General features: G+C 43.6%; 1 protein-coding gene across 27 annotated transcripts in view; it reads left to right on the top strand.

Annotated features, from left to right (window-relative positions):
* The window catches only part of MICAL3 (microtubule associated monooxygenase, calponin and LIM domain containing 3), a 219,473-nt gene that overhangs the window by 119,385 nt on the left and 77,279 nt on the right, over positions 1-22,809 (top strand). For 21 of the 27 annotated variants that reach the window (XR_013364536.1, XR_013364537.1, XM_077871773.1 and 18 more), the window contains 8 exons: positions 8-70; positions 547-720; positions 2,315-2,398; positions 6,035-6,133; positions 7,926-7,982; positions 10,325-10,432; positions 12,845-12,952; positions 13,574-13,760. Coding sequence is in view for 25 of the 27 variants with exons in the window: in XM_077871773.1 (XP_077727899.1) it covers positions 8-70; positions 547-720; positions 2,315-2,398; positions 6,035-6,133; positions 7,926-7,982; positions 10,325-10,432; positions 12,845-12,952; positions 13,574-13,760 (880 nt within the window). In the remaining 2 variants the exon portion in view is untranslated. The remainder of the gene's footprint in view (positions 1-7; positions 71-546; positions 721-2,314; positions 2,399-6,034; positions 6,134-7,925; positions 7,983-10,324; positions 10,433-12,844; positions 12,953-13,573; positions 13,761-22,809) is intronic. The other 6 variants (XM_077871772.1, XM_077871767.1, XM_077871766.1 and 3 more) reach the window with 2 other exon arrangements.

Raw genomic sequence — 22,809 nt, 5'->3', positions numbered from 1 at the left:
GGTATAGGATAAAAAGGAAAAGGACTTGGATGGTGCTGGAAAGAGGAGAAAGACCAGTCAGTCAGAAGAGGTAAGAATCATCTGGGATTTGCTAGAATGGTCATACCGAATTGCTCTTTTCTGGCTTAAATTAATTTCCAAATTGGTATTGCAAGACCTTTTCATATACAGTTTTTATGAGAATTTTTGTGGGCAGATGCTTTTCAGTGGGTTGTTGCCTTTGTTTAATGTTTTGGAGAGCATCCAAGGGATCACACACATGTGTACCAGTGCTTTCCTCTCTTTAGAATTATGCCTTTGGCTGAGGGTGGTGGCTTTTCTGACGAATGACCACACTAGCCCAAGTCCAAGTACCTCTTTATACTGCCCCATGCACAAAGTCTTGATGACTGCATCTTGAGATTAGAACCCTGAAGAGAGCTATTAGGCTTAACCTAAAGCAAAAGTACCAGCCGCCATGCAAAGCACTGGCTGCACTACTTCTTTGAGGGAAGGGTGTTGGCAGGGGGCTTCTCTAACGGAGCCCACCGGTTCACCTTTCATCAGGAGGAAGCACCCCGGGGCTACAGAGGAGGAAGGCCCACACTGGTGAGCACTCTGACAGACAGGAGGATGGATGTGGCCCTCGGCAATCAGAACAAAGTGAAGTACATGGCAACCCAGCTGCTGGCCAAATTTGAAGAGAATGCACCCCCCCAGTCCACTGGCATGAGGAGACAGGTAAGGCCCACTTTGTGTCTCACCCACCCACGCCAAGTCTGTCCACATAGGAAGGAGGGACCTTCTTAGTCAGATGAGTTGGGGTGGGATGTGTCTCAGCCAAGCCCTGGTGCCTCAAAGACTAACATCTGCTTCTCTCCTCGTCTGACTGTGGCAGAGAAAAGCATTTTATAAGCTCCTCTGCTTTCAGCACTGCTTCATCCTCACCATTCAGGTCTTAGGTGTCTGTGGCAAAATTTCAGAAGGATTTTAAAGTTTTAGATCTATCTATACACGCTTCTATGTTTGCATGCAGACATTTGAATTATAAAAGAGGTAGATGTTTACTGAGGAAAATGCTGGAGAGAATAATAAAGGCAATCAAGGCACCTCTAATTCTGCTAACATTTTGTTATATTTCTTTCTAGTCTTTTTTCCAGTGCATCTTTGTTTTCATAGTTGAGGTCATTCATAATATATACTTTCTGTTCTGCTTTGTTCACATGACTTTGGGCATATTCCCTTGTTCCCAACTCCTCGGGCGTCTTCCCATATGTATGTGTACCATGCTTTTCTTAACTCTTCTAGTGTTGAGTGTTTTCATTGTTGCTCATCTTTCATGATAAGGTACAGAGATAATAAATGTTCTTTTGATAAATCTTCTTTTGTGTGTTGTTGATGGTTCTCATAGGCTATCCTCGAACTAGAGTAAGAATGAGCTAATGAGCATTTTAAAGAGATCATTGTGGATACTAATCTGAGAGTGCTAGGTGGGGGCATTGACTTGAGATGTCTTTGTTAGATTTTTTTTTTCTTTGTTAGATCTCGTCTCTCCTCTTGCTTGTCTGAGAGTCATTGAGACTTCTAAGAGGAGGTGCTGAAATCTGGAGATTTACACAGAAAGTTTCTTGTAAAACTCCCTAATGACCTGAGAGAGCATCCAAGGGAAAGGGAGCCCATTCTTCTTATTCTTTTATTCTTTCTTCATCTCTTCTGTTACATATCAGCCATTGTTCTAAGGACAAGGGGTGAGATGGGGTTACTGACTTTGCTTGGAGTTTGGCCGTAATTAACTTCTTCTCACATTTAGCCTTTCTTTGGTTATTAATTTTTACACCCCAATCATATGTATTATGGCTCATAGAGAGGAATAATAATATTCATTGATAGACATCTGACATTGCCTGGCAGCTCTGGCAACCACAGGATCTGCTCCGTCTCAGGAGGTCTGGGAATGCTCCCCATGGGAGCAAGTTTGCCCCTAAGAGAAGGTTGTGTTCCTCATTTTGAGTAGAAAGAGTAGTTTTCCAGACCAGAATTAGTAGTTTAGGTTCAGAGCTTTGAGTTAGGAAAGAAGTTAGTGAAAATTACACCTTCTGATTACCTTGCTTTTTCCTAGTGCATTTGCTTTTGGTTTGGAGGGGGTGGAGTATTTTGTTTCTTTTGTAAATGTAACTTTCTAAGGATTAATTCTGTGTCTCTCACACACACACTCCCAGCTCATAGATGTGTCTGTCTACCGTATCTTTTGTGTGTCTTCTCTTACCTTAATGTATTTTATTTTGTTTTGTCTCCATGTCCTGTCCCCCAACCATACTTGGCCTGTGTGTCACAGCCGACACAAGAGCGTGGGGTCAGCCAGCCGTCCTGCTGCCTACCTGAGCAGGGTCACCCTGCTCCCACCCCCCAGTGGAAACAGGTAAAGGAGCTGCCCAGGGACCAGAATGGGTGCTGCTTCCCTCTGCCTTCCACTCTGCTCATCCCTCTCAGCCAGCCATGCTAAGGAATCCTAGCTCCCAAGGACAGGTAGCTTCTGGACTCATTTGAGTAGTACCTCTGGGAAAAGTGTAACAGACGGTGCTGATTGTATTGCATGATTTGTTTAACTCCTTGGGATTTGAGAAATCAGTTAAAAGAGTAGGTGGTAATTTGGTGTTGAAACTAGCTGAAGCTACATGAGACATTGTTCAGGTACCTCAGCTTCTATGGTTTTACCGTTTTAACCTTTGTCCCAGGTTGGTGTTTTGCTTACATCTGTCCTCTTCAGGAGGGAGAATCCTGAACTCAGCAAGGCTGAGAGTTGGGGCAGTGGAGCCTTTCATGTTAAATAGGAAAACATTAGCCAAGAAATTGTCTTGAACTATGATTTTTTGTTTCAGACCCTCGACAAAGATGATCATGGGCATTTTCTTGGTGGTTTGTCTCCATTTAAAATATTCCTTGAAAAAACCTTTTTTATTTAAATTCATTTTGCCAACATAGAGTATAACACCCAGTGCTCATCACATTGTGTCCTCCATAGTGCCCATCACCCAGTTACTCCATCCCCCCACCAACCTCTCATGAAAATTTTCACTAAAGTTTTTACAGGATCTCCTAGAAAGCTGCTTTCTAGGCAGTATTGGATAGGACAGAAAGAAGTGGGTAGAGGGATGGCACCTGGTTGATTATAGGAAATCCATCAGGAGGATTGGGGCCTCTACTGTATTTTCTCCCAAGTCAGAGTTGAGCAAGTTTCTGCTCTCATGGGTGCAGCCTGGATTCTCTGCCTTGCAGTTTGGTATCATCGGGGACTAAGATTCTGAGAGGTCAGGTGAGCTGACCCTTGATTTCTTCTTGTACTGTAGAGTGCAGGCTATTGCTGGGAGGTGCTGGGGAGTGGCAAGTGGGTTTTATTTGAATCATATTCAGGGCAAAATTTTCCTTTCTAACCTCTTTTAAATAAAACGCCACATTTAAAAAAAAAAAAAAAAAAAAAAAACGCCACATTAAAGGCAGGGCTCATGAGGCTGAGATGGAAGCTCGGGAGCAATGTCCAGACTCCCAACAGAAGCCGAGCTGCTGCTTTCTCTGTGCTTGGAGGAGGTCTTGTGGAAGACAGACAAACAAATAAAACTCATTGGAAAATCCATTTTCTTCTTTACCCTTTGCCTTGAAGTCTAGGTGGAGTGTATGATTTGAAAGGTAATTTTTGGTTAAGGATCTGCTAAAGGAGAAAGTGAACTCTAAACTAGATTCCCCAAACTCTTGATTTTGACAGTGTTCATAAAGGAGCAGTGGGGAAGGCAAGCCAGTTGTAACCCATGGAGGAGCTTGGACAGATGACTTTAAATGGCATGTGCCTGGAGCAGCTTTGGGTTGGCTTGTTGGGAGGTCTCAGGGGTACTAAGTGTGACCTGAAGAGTCTGGCTCAGCCACGGCCTCTGTCCCAGGGGAGACTGGCATGTCACTCATCACCCGACGGCGCTGTGCTAAAGGGGCATCGGTGTTGGTGGGCCTGCTTGTGTGTCCCATTTAGGAACAGCTGATGGCCTCTAACCTTGTGCAGGCTGCTATGTGGAGACATACAGCTAGGTTGTCCTCTGGGTAATTTGTGATCGCAGTCAAAGAAGCAGAATATCACTCAGCTCTCCAGGCAGCAGAGTAGAGCCATTGAAGTCAAACCTGGGTTCTATGGAGTCGGCACCAGAGATTGCAGTTGGAAAGACTGGGTAGATCCTAGTAAGTGAAAAACCCCATGAACAATGAAAATCCTATTAGATCATTGTCACAGAGAGTTGGGAACTATAAATTTTTTTCTTTTTTTTTATTTTTTATTTATGATAGTCACACAGAGACAGGGAGAGAGAGGCAAAGACACAGGCAGAGGGAGAAGCAGGCTCCATACAGGGAGCCTGACGTGGGATTCGATCCCGGGTCTCCAGGATCGCGCCCCGGGCCAAAGGCAGGCGCTAAACCGCTGCGCCACCCAGGGATCCCTATAAATTTTTTTCTTAAAGATTTTATTTATTTATTTATTCATGAGAGACACACAGAGAGAGAGAGAGAGAGAGGCAGAGACATAGGCAGAGGGAGAAGCAGGCTCCATGCAGGGAGCCTGACATGGGACTCGATCCTGGGTCTCCAGGATCACGCCCCGGGCTGAAGGCAGCGCTAAACCGCTAAGCCACCAGGGCTGCTTGGGAACTGTAAATTTATTTGACTGTGAAAGAACCATAGCTCACAGTTACATGTGTTATTTCCTCAACACTGAATCAGGGTTGGCATCGTGAGTCTTGGCCCTGTAAATTTATCTTCTCAAGGAACACTGACATGCAATGCCAGGTGCTCCAAAAATGTGGAGACCGAGGAACTCCGGTGGTGTGCTCCAGTGGCCTCTGCTTCTGAGTCATCCTGCTTGTGGACTTCTTTATCTCCCTGTAGGAATGAGGGGCTTACCAGCAGTAGCTTATGTGACTCATGTCTTGTTTTTCTTAAAGAGATTTGAATTGAGGCAGAGGGTGTGGCAAGCCCAGCCGTGTTGGCTGAGTTGGCACAGGATCAGTTTTAACTTAGGTCATGGTATGGAAGAGGGAAAATGAGTAACAACTTTGCTTACCAGTGACTTCTCTTTGTTTACCTTCCTGTGTAAACACTTTGGCTCATCCCTCCCTCCCCTCCTGCCTTTTGATCTCAGAAGTTTGTCCAGCCAGGAGAGTCTGTGCATTAACCAGCCTTCGTTTCGAAGGAAATTGTCTTGGGTTGGAACACACTGGCCCCACGCCCACCACAGCCTCTTCTCCCTCCCAGGTTTGACCTGTGTACTGCCTCACATGGTCATCCTGGGCATAAGGACATGGAGGAGTCCTCTGGCCTAGCAATAAGTAATCGTTTCTTAAGTACCAAAGAGTTCTCTAAATCACAGATTCACAAGAAGGGAATCCGATGGACATGGGAAAAATGGGAAGTAATCCATGGATATATATATAGGGTATTTGGTTAGTGACAGATGTACTTAGATTCTTGTATTCTGTTTCCTGTACCTCCTTGGTAGCTTTCCAGAACCTTATAAGTGTAATCGAGGGGGCTGAGCAGAGGGGAGCTACGGCAGGGTGTTGTCTGGGCTGGCCCTTGGGGGGAGGGCTGCTTTGCTGGTGGTGGGTGACTGAGCCCTTGGGAGGCGGTCTCCACCCACCCCTCGTGATGGTGGGCCTGTGTCCCTTTCTACTTACATCCAAGCTCATTTCTCCTGTCCTCAGCGTCCCTGATAAAACCAACACAGACTATATCCTTGATCCCTGCAATTTAGAAAATGTGACACTGCAAGTTCTAACCCCAGGGCCAGCTGCAGAGATGACCCCTGTGGTCTATACTTACCAAATAGAGCAAGGAGGACCTGGAGCCCCACAGTTGACCTCAACAAGCCGTCCACCCTGGCCATACAGTGACTGCTTGGAGGCTAGAGAGACATGGGAGGGATGGCTTTGGCCAATGCCCTTCAGTCCTTCCAGAACCAGCCTAAATGAGGCCCCTGTTTTACCAATGTTCTCTCTGTTTGTGTCTGTTGGTGTAAAAGCAACAGGAAAAGGAGCGTTCTCGGACCTGCCCCAAAAAAGTGATCACACTCTCTCCTCCCCTTACTCCACCTCCCTGTCGGGCACCTCGCAGCCAGCAGGTGATCTTCTTTGCATGCTCTGTGGTCCTTTCTGTCTTCCCACCTGCCTGTCTGCCTGCCTGCCTGCCTATGTAGCTGGCTAGAGTAGAGACCAAATCAGGATTACCTCTTCTTCAGAGATAACAATTAAAAATCGGAAGGACGAATTTGTCACAGAAGCAACCTTATTGCTACAAATGAACAATTTGCAGTCAGACCCCAGGATAGCACATAATACATTTAAACCCTGGCTGGTTTAATCTAGTCCCACATTATAGGAAAACAAGTATGCAAACACAGACTAAAACTGTATTTGTCACAGATAGATGCAAGGTCCAAAAGCCCTGGAGAGCAACACATTTCTTTAGAACCTCATTTAAAGCAGGCACTTTTTGTCTTGCTACCCAAGGAGATAAATTAAGAGGGGCTTTTTGGAAGCCTTTTATAAGGTCTCACTTTATGAGTTTTGTTCCTTCTGATTTTGAGAGCCCTGTCTCTTGCTGATCCAGCTTATGCCAGCAAACACCCATCCTTTCTGTCTACCCCTCTCACACTCCAGACAGATCATTTGAAAAATGCTTTATAGAACAGTTGCCCATAGATGTGATTAAAGAGGACAACAAGCATACTTACATAAAATATATCTATAGGATATAAACTGACCTTTGTAGGATATCCCTATACAATAAAATACTAATTTTAAAGGCATGATCTGTGGAAAGACATTTTCTCAGCTAAGGTAGCCTACTTAAAAGGTGACCCCTAGTAATGTGCCTGATGGCTAAAGACACCCCCGCCACTGTGCCTGGGTCTAAGAACTGAGCCATTGTAGATTTAGTGATTACACTTAGATCTGGGTGGGATTCTCAGTTCTTGTGTGTTATCTCAATCAGTTCTCACCATAACCGTACAAAGCAAGTACGGTTACCACCTCCGTTTTACAGATGAGAGGACTGAGGCCAAGGGTGGGAGGCCAAGTACTTTGTACAAGTTCACACAGTAAGTAATGCGGCCAGGACTTGAATCTGGATGGTATGACCTGAGCCCAAGCCCTGGCCTCATCCTACCTGTGGAGACAGTATGCTCATGGGCCACCCATTGCAGGCTGTGGACTAGTTTCTCCAACAGCACACAGCCATAAGTTGAATCCTCAGCAGTCATGCAAAGAGTGGTAAGAGTAGCCTTCCCTTCCCCCACGTGGTTGCTGAGAGGGGCTTCCTCTGGTCAGTAGAGGCAGCCGTGTGTCTGTCTTCAGGATTTCCAGCCCTACTGCATACACATTCCTGTCTTTTGACTGAACATGCTTCCAGTAGTTGTCCACTTCTCCCTTTAACAAACAATACTTTGGTCCAGTGTTCCTGTTCAGGGACCACTCCCCACCCTGGAGCTTCCTCTGGACTGTGGTAACAGCATTCGTTCCAGCCAGTTTCCATCTCCCCACCTTTCCTTTCTTATGGCTTGTTATGGAAAGCTTCACCCTCCTAATCGGCCTCTCCTATTAAGCCTTCCATTTAATAGCTCTGATCTTGTGCCACTTTGTGAAAGAAATAAGTTTGTTCCACTTTCATACTAACCGTAGTTCTCTATTTGTGTGGCTGACCTCACTGGAGGCCAGATGGACAGAGTGCTGCAGAAAGAGTTGTCCTGAGGTCATGGAATGTGATATAGATGGGATGGTGGTTACCTGGGGAGGGGATCGGCCAGGGGCAGGGGGATATGTGTTGAAATGAATTCTGAATTTCTGGCACTGTCACTTAGTAGGTCCACATAGAACATTTGGATGGAGCTTAAGTTTCTACTTTGTTGCCAACAGACGTACAGGGATCTTGATGCTGACAGCCGTGGCAAGCAGAGTCCCCACCATGAGAGGGTAAAAGCATGAACTGTGGCATGGGATGCTTGAGGGCCAAACAGACGGGGCACGCTGTGGTGGTGGGGCAGAGGGAAGGTGGGGATGGTCCCCGCTCCCCTTGCTTTGTGCACACTCTTGTCACCCAGCCAAGAGCAAAGATTCTTGCTGTTAACTGCGTTGGCCCGTGTAAATAGCATTCACAGGAGAGCATTAATCTGCTCAGCATTCAGATCAGTAAGTAGGTGGCATTTGTTTCTGTCTTTTGACATTCAGGGATCTTGAGGTAGAAACACTCTTACGGGTGTGGGGATTTTTCCAGTATGAAAAGAATGGAAAGGAAGGAAGGCAGTGACAAAGATGGCAGTACGTAGTAAAAAGCTGTAGCTATTCTTTTCTGAAAAACTGAAGGGGGAAGTACTGATTACACCTGGCCATCATATAATTTGACAAATAGCAGAGATACCCATTTTTTAAAAACCTGCTTATTTTATGAAACTTTTTTGTTGTTACTGTTACCCTTAAACATAGCCCCTGAGTGGGTACAGCTTTGCAACAAGACTGAAGAATCATCGCTGTTACTTTCACGTGGGACTTTTTCTTTATTTTTACCTCTCTTTCTGCTTTTGCTGAGAAATTTGGTCACAGCTAAGGAAGCTAGTGCTATCTCCTTAGGCCCCATCAGCATGTGAGAAGCGGGCGGTCTATGTGCTGCGGGGACCACACGCAGGTGGGTGCTGGGTCAGAGAGAAGAGACTGAGCTGAGATGGCAAGGGGGCATCCTTTTCCTCTCCTCATGCACAGCCTGGCTCTGCCGTCTCCTCTTCTGTCAAGACTGCTTCCTCCCACGAGCACCATGTGTGCCCAGCCTCTTTCTTCTTCCCAGGCTGTATTCCTCTCAGTAGGAAAACTAGGCACTTTCATGGAGGAGGGTAAGCCCTCCATTTCAGGGCATGCAGATCTGATGATTTTTAATGAAATGGTGCCTAAGCAAGGAACAGAGGGAAGTGTGATGAGTAAAAGGAGAGATAGGCAGAAGAAACTTTCGGACATCTAGAGCTGCAGGGCCCAGAAAGAAAGGTAGCATTTTGAGCTCAGAAAGCCAGGTTTGCAGGGAGCTCTCTTTCATTTTCCCAATGAGCTGCTTTCCAGGTCCTTCACTGCAGGGTTCCTGTCTGAAGACTTTTAAGGGTTACTGTTTATGTTCTCTTCTAGGATTTTCTCTCCACTAGTCCGTAATCTTGCCTGTGTACTCACCTGCTCCCTTACCTCCCACCCCCAGTCTTTCCGTTAGCTTCACTGCTTTGCCATCTCTGGAGGAGTAGCCTTCTGTCTTGTTTCTCTCTGGTGGGTGGTTCTCTTTTACAGAGATGTCCCCCTTGGGCCTGTGTTTCTGAGCCTGCCCCACATGCTGAGCTGAGGGCCAGTGCGCTGACTGAGTGTCTGGAGCAGGGGTGGTTACACTGCACATCACTACCCCTTAAAAATGTGAAGTTAGTGGGGGGCTGACCTGGAGGTGCAACGGATCTGCTTGGAGCTAGAGGGACAGAGGGCTTCTTTTACTATGACAGTACCTCTTCCCTCTACCCTGCAAGTGCTTCACCCTGAACCTGGTAGGAAGCTAAGGAGTTATTACTTGTCAGAGCTCTTAACCCCCTTCTCCCTCTCTGGGGGCTGGGCAGTTCCTGGCTGCATGGGCCATGGAAGATCCCAGCTTCTTTTTGCTACACATGCTGCATGCAGTCTGCAGAGGACCTGGGACCTTTTCTCCTGATCATTGCTGGGATTTGGCTGGCTCCTTAGCAGGCAGAGTTTCTCTGAGGACTGGCAGTAGGAAGAGGCAAAGCCACATTTCTGACCTTTACAGAGGAGTTAAGCTTCACTCCAGATTTGCTATCTCTGTCATTTACTGTTTGTAAGGTGATAGAATCTCCTCCTGCCCAGGAGAGAAGTCTCAGCTGAAACCAGTGAGTGGCTCTGCAGAGTACAGAGAGTGTGTGTGAGAGAGCAGGACAGCACTGCTGCCCTCTGCCACCTCCTGGCTGGCAGCATGATCCATTTGGGGTAGATTGAATAAAACTGCCAAACAAGAAAAGACCAGACTTTCAGAGGAGAGAGGCTCACAACTACAGTGACCAAGTTCCAGAGCGAGCTTCACTCTAAACATGTGGCAAGAATGAGCGAAAAGCAAAATAGGAGCCTTAAGTGAGCCATTCATGCTTTTGAGAACTAAGAATATTTCTTTACTTCATTTATTATTTAGATAAAGGTCTCAAACTCCCAAATTCCTCATATTCAGGTCAGTGTGTCAGTTTTTCTTTAATATTTCCTTTGATTTTTTTTCTCCATCTTGTATTTTGTAGCCAGAACCTGAACCTTCTCGTCGGTTTTTTGTTGACCAGTGGGAGCTTTCTCTTAGTCTCCGCTCCTCCAACCGCCCCGCCTCTCCCTCCTCTGACTCCCTCCGACAGGTAGCACAGTGTGGAAAATGACAAAGCTCCTTCCTCTTCAGCCTTTCCTCAGTTAACCTGCACAAATGTCATGTGGCCCAGTGAGGTTGCAGAGCTCTTAACTTTGGCCTGTGTCTGTGGGAGTCCGTGTGTGTGTGTGTGTGTGTGTGTGTACGCGCGCGCACATCTGGCATGTGAGGTCTATAGGCATACACCAAAGTTAGAGCCTGCTAGCTCTCATTGCATCAAATTCTGTCAAGTAAGCCCACTTTTATTATGTTTCAACTACATCAAATAATAAGAAACTTGTTTCAGCCACTAGCTTTTTAAATTCCAAATGTCTTCATATTAATATGTATTACAAAATACGAACCATAATGTCATTAAACCTTTTAAATGGAGTGGTGAATACGCAGTATTCTGGGTGCCCCTTGAATTGTAATCATTTGAAGAATGAGCCCTGCTATTTCCTACAATGGAACTGATCCAGCTATAGAGTAGTTCAGAGAGCGATTGGCAGATCTTTACCATTTTTGTTTATGTTTGCTGTTCTTGAGCAATCTATGTGGTACGTGTGTGGAAGCATACGCATGTTTGGTGGCAAAAGTAGAAGTCCAACAATTGCTACATTTAGACTATTTCCTAAGAGTGGGGAGAAGGAAACCATCTGCTTTTCATGCCAGAAAAAATAGAACTTGAGTTTCCACCGCTCTTGGGGGGATGCTTGTCAATATTACCACATCGCTGAGAACTGATGCCTTCACACATGGGCAGCCCTGGGCTCTGTTTGCTGAGGATGCTGGTTCCTGGTGGGAGGAAAGGGTCCTGGCTAAGCAGTGAGGACCTAGGGCTTGCTGGGCGTCCCAGCCTCGTGTGTGACATCTGGCCTGCACTCTCACTTTCTGCAGAATAAAGTGTGATTTTCTGCACCCTAGGTGTCGGCTGTTACACAATCTGCTCTGTTCCGCCTGGTGTCTGTTTCAGGCGTAAGCTTCACTAATGTCTCTAATCTAAAGAAGGTTTAGATCTTGAGCCACTTGTTTTTCTCAACTACTAATGGGTATAAGCTGTGGAGTTAATGAGCAAATGACACCAGTCCTTGGAAGCCTCCTTATTTTAAATTGAAAAGTAGAATTGACTCCTCAGTTCCAACTAAACCTCGAGGATTGTTTGCTCATTTGTACTTCTGGTATTCTAGCAGAGTTCACATGGAGTTAGCTCCACCCCCAGGGTACTTCTCTTGTTTGCCCAGCCCAGGGCATGCCATCACCCAGGCCAGAGATTCTCTTACACATGGCTTTGTGTGTTGTCCATTCAGACCATATCCCCAAGACAACTGCCCTGGTGTGTTTCTCAGTTGGTCTTAGAGTGAGGACTCCTCAAACTTGGCAGGCAGCTGTCTTAGTCCACACAGTTTATGAGAGGGGTGTCACACACACTAAGTGTCCTGACTGTGGAGTCTCTAAAGGACTGCCAGCAGGACTTTGACCTCATTTCCCGAGGACAGGTCAAAGCTAGGCTGCCTAGCAGGAAGGCTTACTGTTGAAATTTGGTAGAGTTTCTTATTACTGCTTCAGCATTGGTAGAAGATTGAATTGGTTGGATTTTTTTTTCTTTTCATTTTTTCAACCTATGAAAAAATAATCTCTCCTGGCCTAAAAACACATTCTGACTTCCCAAGAGTAAACTGAGCACCTTGTGTGCATGGCTACAGGCATTAGTCCCGGGAAGCCATATTGAAGATGCCCAGCCTAGTCTGGAAGGTTTTAGCCTGAATAGAATACGTAAATATCAATGGGGAGAATGGGCCAAGAAGGAGTTCTTCCAGGTAAAGCTCAGGAATATTTGACGCATATGCCTGGGGTTATAAGCGAACGTTTATAGGAGGAAAGTGATCATCACTAGCGATCCTTGCCCAAGTGGAGACTCAGCCTTGCAGGAGTGAACTTGGTTTCTTTTTAAATGAGAGAATAACTTTCCAAGCTTTCCCCAGACCCAACTTGAAACATGCTGTTAATCTGGATGTCTGCCGTCTGGGTAGGACTTGTTCCTCTTGAATTCTTTATATGGAATTTGAGTCACTAGGATCTGGGCCCTTCTTCGTCTGTTCTATATTTGTATCCATCCTGTCTTCCCAGTTCCCTGAACTATATATTCCAAACAGATATAAAAGACTAAGTTCTCCTTTTCTGAATTTAATAATTCTGCAGCCGTTGTTCCCACCAATGCTGGTACGTCTGTGTGGACATTGACACCTGTTTTCTTAACACCAAGGTTCCCTGCTTGTGGGCACTGTGTTAGCATGGTTTGCTGATGCACCTTGTATTCATTTTATACCTTTCAAAGATTTTTTTCCCCTGTCTTCTTAATTTATTTATTTTTTTCCTTCTCATTTCCCTTCATTCTGGTCATTTTATACTCTCCAACCTATAGAAGTATATAAAGATGTACACGGGCGGAGTGAGCTCATTGGCTGAGCAGATAGCCAATCAGCTTCAAAGGAAAGAACAGCCCAAAACCCTTCTAGACAAGAAGGAACTGGTAAGAGATGTATTAAGGGCACTGTCTATCTAGATATAGCACAGCTGTGGTAAATAAACCTGGTTAATTCTAAGTAGCTTAGTAACATACATAGCCAATAGATGCCATGTGGTAGTGTTTTTGTTGTTTGTTTTTTAGATTGTCTGAATTTTATAACTGAATTTCTAGGACTGAATGGTTGTTTAGAATGTTGTGTGGAAAAACATACTTAGTATCTCTAAAAGTGATTGCTTTAGAGTCCAGGGGACCCATATCTGTGTAGAACCATGTGAACCCTGAATAGGTATTTTTTATGCTACCTTCAAAACAATTCTGTCAAACTAATTTAGTTTGATTGTTGTGAAATTCTGTAAAACCACCGGGGTTTCCTCTTGACTATTGATTAACATCGATTCAGAATCCAGCTCATGCTGATTGCTGTATAGAGGGCACACGTGACAGTCACTGCACTGGTGCCATTGTTTTTTAGGAGAGCAAGTAGCAAAGTGAGCCATCTTAGTCTGTCTCAAAGCAAAATCACTTAGTGAGGGCTAGTTTCACGTATAGTGAGGGTCGTGCACCTCCTGGAGGTAAGTCTGAAAAGTGTTGCCCTGACATGCTTCCCACCGTCCCCCATTACAGGGCTCGATAAAGAAGGAGTTCCCACAGAACTTAGGAGGCAGCGACACGTGCTATTTCTGCCGGAAGCGGGTCTACGTGATGGAAAGGCTGAGTGCTGAGGGCAAGTTCTTCCATCGGAGCTGCTTCAAGTGCGAGTACTGCGCCACCACCCTGCGCCTCTCGGCCTATGCCTATGACATTGAGGACGGTGAGTCTCTTTGCACTTGAGGCCATACTTAGAAACCGGACCTAGGGACACTGTTTTCCATGTGAGCTGATAGTAGGGCCTCTTACTGCGTTTCTATATATACATTTTTTTTCTGCCTCGCCTAACCCTTCCCATCCACCTCCCTCTACTCTTTGTTTTTCTCTGAGACTCTTATAAATATTTCCCTAAAGTCACCAGACTGTAGCATAGCATTACTCAGCACTCGTGGTAATGAGAATGGCATGTGTTTACCTAAATCACTTCCCTGGCTTCATAGACACTTGTTTCTTACCTCAGGGTGGGATCTTAAAATAAAAGGGACACAAAGAGGATGAGGCTTTTTTTGTCTTTACTTTAGAGAAAGGGAAATCATGGATGGGCCTTTAGAAGTCCTATCTCTTGCCACAAGTAAATGACAGCAAACTGAAACTAGATTTCATGCTCCCTGGGTTCTCAGACTTTTGTTTCTGGAGGATGACCAAATTATGCCCACCTCTTTGTAGCATCAGCATCTCTCTGATGAATGGAGAGCTCATTAGGGCAGTATTCTGGCCTTTGGTGACATGTATTGTTTTTATGATAGGAAGACCTTAATGGAGCAGAAGGTGGAGCATTATGCAAATAGATGACAGAACCTGATAGACAGAGGCAGGCTGGCATGCCTACCATTTATTTGAAAACACTTTAATTGAGAAGGTCACCAAAGACATAGATGATGACTGTACTCATTCCTGTGGAGTGCTGAAGGAACCTCATGAGAAGTTCGGTCTTACTGATTCAAAAGTAATGAAAAGACCTAGATTAATCGGAATTGTCACAGAGGTGGCATTATGTACCCTCTTTTTGGATTCTCGGACCCAATTCCATTTTAGGAGTAGAGAGGGTCCCTTGCCCCCCTCATCTCCAGAACATCAAGCAATTCTCTTGACACCAACAGGGTATATGAGAATTCAACTCAATTCTGACACTATCTACTCGACCCAGAGATACCATCAGATTCCACAGCTGAAGGGCTCAGGCCTGTAAGACTACCCCTCACCCCCCACCGTAGACACCAGCCACAACAAGCCCCAAGCTGTTCCTTGTGCTTCTGACCCACCAGGTGCAGATTGGAGGTTCTGACAGCTTCTTCCTTGGGTTCTTTCATTTGCTAGAGCAGCTCACATAACTCAGGAAAGCACTTAGGTTTACCAGTTTACTAAAAAATATGATAAGAGCTACAAATCAACAGCCATGTGAAGAGATACCTAGGGCAAGGTCTGGGGAAAGGGCATAGAGCTTCCATGAGGTATCTCTCCAGGGGCTCTGTTTACCTTGCATCTCTACATGTTCACTAACATGGGAGTTTCCCAAACCCCATCCTCTTGGGTTTTTATGGAGGCTTCATTGCAGACTCATGCTCCACCGAGTCATTGACCATTGTTTGATTGAATCTCCAGCCCTCTCCCTTGGGGAGTTGGAGGGTACCTTCTAATCACACTGTTGGTTCCCTTGGCAACCAGCCTCTGCCCTTGGGCAGGGTCTAACAGTCACCTTAATTATTACAACAAAAGATACATTTATCTAGAGAACTCAAGGGTTTGGAGTGGAGTCCGGAACTGTGGACCTAGATCAAATATATATGAGAAATATATTTAGTTTTCTGATACACATGTCTTATAAATCACAGTATTGTATGTGCATGACTACACTGGTAGGTAATTTTTTTTTTTTTTATTGGTGTTCAATTTACCAACATACAGAATAACCCCAGTGCCCATCACCCAATCACTCCCACCCCCCGCCCTCCTCCCCTTCTACCACCCCTAGTTCGTTTCCCAGAGTGGTAGGTAATTTTTGACTGAGGAGATGGTAAAATCATGTCACGTAGGAGAGGGACACCATGTGGTTAGGAAATACTCACTTCAGTCATCCCAGCTCTGCTAATAATGAATTAATAGGCAACTCTGTCAGAAGTAGCAACAAAGAAGCCCAAGTGATGAACTGAGAAATGCTCTTGCTCTTAACCGTTATGGTACCTGCCTTTTGTAACTGTAGTAAAAAGCACCACCCACTGAGGGAAGTTAAGACAGTTGTCTAGGAGCACCTGGGTGGCTCAGTAGTTGAGCGTCTGCTTTTGGCTCTGAGTGTGATCCCAGGATCCAGAATCGAATTCCACATCGGGCTTCTCCCAGGGAGCCTGCTTCTCCCTCTGCTTGTGTCTCTGCCTCTCTCTCTCTGTCTCTCATGAATAAATAAATAAAATCTTTTAAGGAAAAAAAAAAAAGATGGTTGTCTAGATAAAATAATATATATATGTATTTTAAACAAAATTGCATTCTTAGATATCAAGTTTTCTTTTGCACCATTGCCACACACCTGCTCTTTCAGTAATGCCTTTGATTGCCAAGGATAGGGGTTGGCAGATGGAGACCACAGAGGGTCTTTTAACTGACCGTAATGCTCGGGTTATTTTAGTTAGCCTTTTACTGAAGTCTGCCTGGAAAGAAGATCCCTCAAGTTCCAGCCATCTGCCTGGAAAGATCCCTCAAGGTCCAGCCAGTAGATCCACAAGTATTTTTGCCCATAGATTGTATACTTATCTTTGCTACGTTCTCTTGAGGATACAAACAAAATAGAAAATGTTCCTCAAGGAGCTTACATTCTGATGGGCATGGTAAGACGGGCACATGGAGGAACAACAGACAGTGAAGAGTCTGCCCCTCCTTCAGAAAAGGAAGAAATCAAGGAAGCTTCCCAGTTTTTAGGCGTGACTTAACTGACTTCAGGTGAGACGCTGAGAGAGAGGCATGAAATGTCTTCAGTGAAGGAAGAGATGGCATGACAGACAAGGGAATGACTTTGGGAGCAGACAAGGCGGGCCAGTCTGGTTGGGTGCATTGTTGTTGACACTGGGGCAGGGAGAACAGTGATCTAAGCCGGCTACCCAAATTCTAACCAAATGACCTTTTCCTCAATTCCGCCCCTCCTCAAAGGACAGGTGAACCTGAGAGAAGAGTGGAATTTTAGGAATCCTGAATGAAGTTTTAGCGTGTTCTTCATCCACATTACTGTGTGACTTAGATCTAACTGAAAGGCCTCAGATAAGAAAAAGACGAGGAAGTCATACCTCTTTGTAAGAGAAAAGAAGTAACCCAGGCACTGTGCTGGACCCTTTCACACATACCATCCTTCCATCCTCACAACAACCCTGTACGGTAACTAGTTTTATTATTGCAGTCTTACAAATCAAGAAAGCGAATTCAGAGAAGTTCTAAGTTGCTTGTTCAAGTTCACACAAAACTAGTTAAGTCCTGATTTGCACTAAATGACCTCTGGGATCCCTTCCAGATCAGACATCATGGGATTAGTGGCTCTGGACCCGTGTCAGCTCCACACTGGCAAACTGAGAATATTACGCTTCAGAGAAATATCCATGTTTTAGCCTTTTCCTTGATGAGTCTTCCCACCAGCTCTTTTAAAAGGATGCAGTCTACCCCAAAACTAAGCTACTTTTTCTCTTGCCAAATAACTAGCTTATTTTCAACTGCTGCCAACTCTTACAACAAGGACTCTAAATCAAACAGTATGTCAAGTCTTTCCCTGTCATCTCAAGGAGAGAAAACACACTACCTACTAAGGTGGTCTGGGAAGGGCCACCTTGGGTAGGGACATGCCTGAAATAGTCCACTGCTCCTTCTTTGCGAGTAGCACCCTGACCACCCTCCGCATCTTCCCCCAGCCTCCTCCACCATTGCCGCCACAGTGTGCTTCCACAAAGCAACCAAGGGATCTTAAAAGATGTAAATCAGATCTTTCCAGCTCCTGCTTCGTACCCTTACTGCCTGCTGCAGTACAGATAGAACCTGCTTAGGCTGAGAGCTTCGCAGGTCTACCCCAGCCTACATTTCCTCTCTGCTGTCAGCTGTCCCCAGCTCACTGTACTCCTGCCACACTGGTTTCTTTCCATTTCATAAACCTCATTAGGCTGCTGCTACCGTAGTGCTGGAATGCACTTCCCCCTCATCTTCACAAGGTGGGCTTCTTGTGATTCATGTCTTTGCTCACATATTCCCTCCTCAGAGAAGCATTTGCAGACTCCTGACCTGCAGTACTCATCACTGTCTGATACCTACTCACACATTGTCTGCTCTATCCAAACAGAGACTAGTCTGTCTTCTTGACTGGAACATTCTCAGTGTTTAGATTAGTACCTGTACACTGATGGCAATTCAGTAAGCTGTTGAATGAATATATGGTCCATTATGCCTTAAGCTTGCCCTTTAGCCATTTGTTTTCTCTAATTTCTTTTTCCAGTTACTCCCATATTTAATTATCAAGATTTAATTTGTTTAGACCATCTAAAATCATTGCTTGAGAGAATCAACCATAATTTGTGGTTAGTTTATAACATTAGCATGGCTGTATTCACTAACTGAAATAGGCATCCTAGTGTGGTGACTAAAGGTATAGACTTTGGTGCCAAGCTTCCTAGGTTCAAATCCTCTGTGAGATTTGCTGAATAGGGGACATTGTGGGCAGATTGCTTAACCCTTCTGTACCTCACCTGAGAAAAGGTGGATAGTAACAATGCCTACCTCATTGAGCCCTGAGGATTAAATGAGTTGGTAGATGTTCTAATACTTATGATAACATCTAGCACATGGTAAATGTTAAATAAAAATTAACTCTTTTTGTTATTGATCTAAGAAGCAAAAAATACCATCAAGTTGAGTTTGGGAAGGGATTTGAGGAGATACAACGTTAATTGAGTACATGCAACACATAATGTGATCTCTCATTTACCCTAAGAATATTGTCTTCATATTCTACAGGAAGAAACGTGTTTCAAAATGCTAAATAGTTCACATAGCCATTGAGTGGTTGAGACAGTATTTAAACTGAGATCTGACTTCAATGCTCAATGTTCCTTCCGTCACATTATACTGCATTTTTAAAGAAAACAATTTTCTGGAATTCTCTTGAAAATTACCAGTCGGTTAGGTTTGTGGGACTTGCTTTGAAACCTAAACCTCTTTTCTTTATTAATTTAGGATACCATAGCAGAATTCAATGAGGATTCCCTGGAGCTTAGTTTATTGAGTTATATTTTAAAATCTAGGATTCTATTTGACTAGAAAAATCGAACTAACACAGGGAAAAAAAGAAAAAAACAGAAGAAAGGAGTGAGAGTAACTGTAACTATAATTTTCAGATTCTATAATAAAACAGGACTTGGTTATAAGTAACTAAGTCAGATTAAAATTGAAGCATTAGATTTATATCTTCCTTCTCAATAGCTGCCCCTTCTGTCTCACTATCCCTGAGCATCCCTCAAAATGGCTCTGATGAACCTGACTTAGCCACATGCTGTATCCTGGAGTGGGCTGGAAGGAAAGAGGATAGTCTGATTGGCTTATATGGGTCATATATTTATTCCTGTGGTGAATAATGTTAGGCCACGTGGATGATAGCCCATCAGAATCACATGGAGGAGGAAGGAGCATTCGTTAAAGCATAAGATCTAAAACAGACAAAAAAGTCGTATATGATCCAAGTACTAATAAATTTTGTCTTGCCCTAATTACATTTTATCTTAGCCAAAATTCACAAAAGTGAGGGGCACCTGGGTGGCTCAGTCAATTAAGCATCTGCTTCCAGCTCAGGTCCTGATCTCAGGGTCCTGGGATCGAGCCTGACATCAGGCTCTCTGCTCAGTGGGGAGTCTGCTTTTCCCTCTGCCTTCCCCCTACCTATGCTCGCTCTCTCGCTCTCTTTCTCTCTCTAATAAAGAAATCTTCAAAAAGACTCACAAAAGTGAAATGGTTTATTACAGATTGTAAAAAGAGATTGTGTCCAAGCTGGAAAAAAAAAAGAAAAAAAAAACATGATTCAACTCCCCTCAGAGAAATAAGCAGTGAGACTGATGGTCCTTTGGCTGTCAGTGTTCCTGACAATAGATGTAGTGTCTCTGAGTTCTAGTTAAGCACCCATAACTAGTGGGAAATTCTACTTCAGAAAATATACTATGTATATGAATATTATTTGAAATTATGAAAGTCCATAAACTATATTTTTCTAAAGATTTAGTCAGTGTTGGGAGGCAGGGTATAGGTAAAAGAAGATGGAAGTCCGTTACTTTGAAGGAAACGAGGAAAGATGGAGTAATCAGAGCACCAGATAAAGAGGAAAAAAGAAAGAAGGCCATCTCATCTTTATTTCTGTTGACTCTTTCATCCTTCCCCTTTTTCCCCTATCTTTACTGAGATATAATTGATACATAACATTATGTAAGTTTAAGGTATATAGTGTGTTGATTCATACTTTTATAAACTGTAACATGATTACCATCATCCATCATGTCACATAGTTACTAATTCTCTTTTGTGGTGAGAATTTTTTCTTTTTTTTTAATATTTTGTTTATTTGAAAGAGAGAGTACGCATGTACACCTGCAAATTGGGAGGAGGGGCAGGGAGAGAGGGAAAGAATCTTAAGCAGACTCCCTGCTGAGCGCAGAGCCCAATACACAACTCAGTTTCATGACTCTGAGATCACAACCCGAGCCAAAATTGAAAGTCAGATGCCCAACTGACTGAGCCACCCAGGTACCCCAGCAGTGAGAACTTTTAAGGTTCATTTTCTTAGCAACATTCTAGTGTATAATACAGTATGATTAGCTATATAACCACCACTCTGTACATCAGAACCCCAGGCTTATTAATCTTATAACTAGAAGTTTGTACCTACCTTGTCATGTTCCCCATCCCTTAACCCCTGGAAACCACCATTCTTCTCTCTGTTTCTCTGAGTTTGTCTTCTTTAGATGCTACATATAAGTGAGATCATATAGTGTTTGTCTTTCATTGTCTGACTTACTCACTTAGCATTGTGCATTTAAGGTCCATCCAAGTTATTATGAATGGCAGGATTTCCTTCTTTTTCATAGCTGAATAATATTTTCTTGTGTATCTTTTTTTATCCATTCATTCATTGACAGACACTTAAGGTTGTTTCTATATTTTGGCTGTTGTAATGCTGCAATGAACATGGAAATGCAGGTAACTACAAGATCCTGATTTTCAGTTTCTTTGAATGTATAACCAGAAGTGGAATCCTGGATCGCAGAGAACCTCCATGTTTTCCATAGCAGCTATTCATTAGGGTTCCCTTTTCTCCACCCCTTCACCAACACTTCACTTTTATTTTTTTGATCACAGCCGTTATAACTGGTGTGAGGGGATATCCTATGGGTTTGATTTGCATTTCCCTAATGACTAGTAATGTTGAGCCACCTTTTCATCTACCTGCTGGACATTGTATGACTTTTTTGGAAAACTGTCTCTTTGGTTCTGCCCATTTCTTAAATCAGGTTGTTAGGAGTTTTTTTGCTATTGAGTTCTATGAGTTCTTTACATATTTGGATATTAACCTCTTGTCATATATATGATTTGTAAGTGTTTTCTTCCTTCCTGTAGGGAGAATATTGCCTTTCATTTTGTTGACTTTGTACTTTTGTTGCTTGTGCTTGTGCTATCATATCTAGGAAATCACTGCAGAGACCAATGTCAAGGAGCTTTTCCCCTATTTTCTTATGGAAAAGTTTTGTGGTTTAAAGCCTTAGACTTAAATCTCTAATCCATTTCAAGTTCATTTTGTGAGCGGTGTAAGATAGAGGTCCAATTCCATTCTTCTTCATGTGGTTATCCATTTTCCCAACATTGTTTATTGAAGAGACCATCCTTTCCTCATTAAGTATGCTTGGCTCCCTTCTCAGATATTAGTTGCCTGTATATGTGGGGTTTATTTTTGAGTATTCATTGGTCTGTGTGTCTGTTTTCATGCCAGTGCCATGTACTATGCTGATTACTATAGCTTTGTGATGTAGTTTGAAATTGGGAAGGATGATGCCTCTGGCTTTGTTGTTCTTTCTCAGTTATTGCCTTAGCTATTCAGGGTCTTTGTAGCTCCATACAAATTTTAGAATTAGGGGATGCCTGGGTGGCTCAGCGGTTGAGCATCTGCCATTTTAAAATCTTTTAAAAAAAAAATGTAGGATTATTTTTTTCTATTTCTGTGAAAAATGCCACTGAAATTTTGATAAAAATTGCATTGAATCTATCAGTGGTTTTGGGTAACATGGACATTTTGACAATATTAATTCTTCTGATCCATGAACATGGATATCTTTCCATTTGTATCTTTTTCAGTTAATCAAGCTCTTATAGTTTTCACTGTGTTGATCTCTTACTGCCTTGATTACATTTATTCCTAAGTCTTTTTTTTTTTTTTTTAAGATTTTATTTATTTATTCATGAGAGACACAGAGAGAGAGGCAGAGACACAGGCAGAGGGAGAAGCAGGTTCCATGCAGGCAGCCTGACATGGGACTCAATCCTGGGTCTCCAGGATCATGCCCTGGGCTGAAGGCGGCGCTAAACCGCTGAGCCACCCGGGCTGCCCGTCTTTTATTTTTTTGATGCTACTGTGAAAGGAATTGTTTTCTTTACTTTTTCAGATTTTTTTGTTGTTAATGTATAGAAACAATTTCTTTCTATGTATTTATTTTGAATCCTGCAATTTTACCAAATGTATTGATTAGTTCTGGTGGTATTTCAGTGGAGTCTAGTCTAGGATTTTCTGTATGTGAGATCATAATCATCTTCCAACAAAGGCAACTTTATTCCTTCCTTTCTTATTTGGATACCCTTTATTTCCTTCTCTTACGTGATTGCTCCGGCTGGAACTGCTAGCACTTTGCTGAATGGGCACGGTGAGAGTGGGCACACTTGTCTTCCTCATGTGAGAGGAAAAGGTCTCGACCTTTCATCTTTGTTGTATACAGTGTTTCTTGTACTAGGGTATGTTACTTCTGTAATCCTGTCTGTTGAGTGTTTTTATTATGAAAGGATGTTACACTTTGTCAAATGCTTTTTCTGCCTCTGTTGAGATCATGTGATCCTGATCTTCATTCTCTTGATGTGGTATATCATGTTTATTGATTTGTGTATCTTGAAACATCCTTGTATCCCAGGGATAAATTCCACTTTATTGTGGTGAATGACCATTT

This window comes from Canis aureus, chromosome 25, assembly GCF_053574225.1.
Source record: "Canis aureus isolate CA01 chromosome 25, VMU_Caureus_v.1.0, whole genome shotgun sequence".
Lineage (NCBI taxonomy): Eukaryota > Metazoa > Chordata > Mammalia > Carnivora > Canidae > Canis > Canis aureus.
Note: the sequence above shows the minus strand (reverse complement) of the source record. Positions and strands in the feature narration are given on the sequence as shown.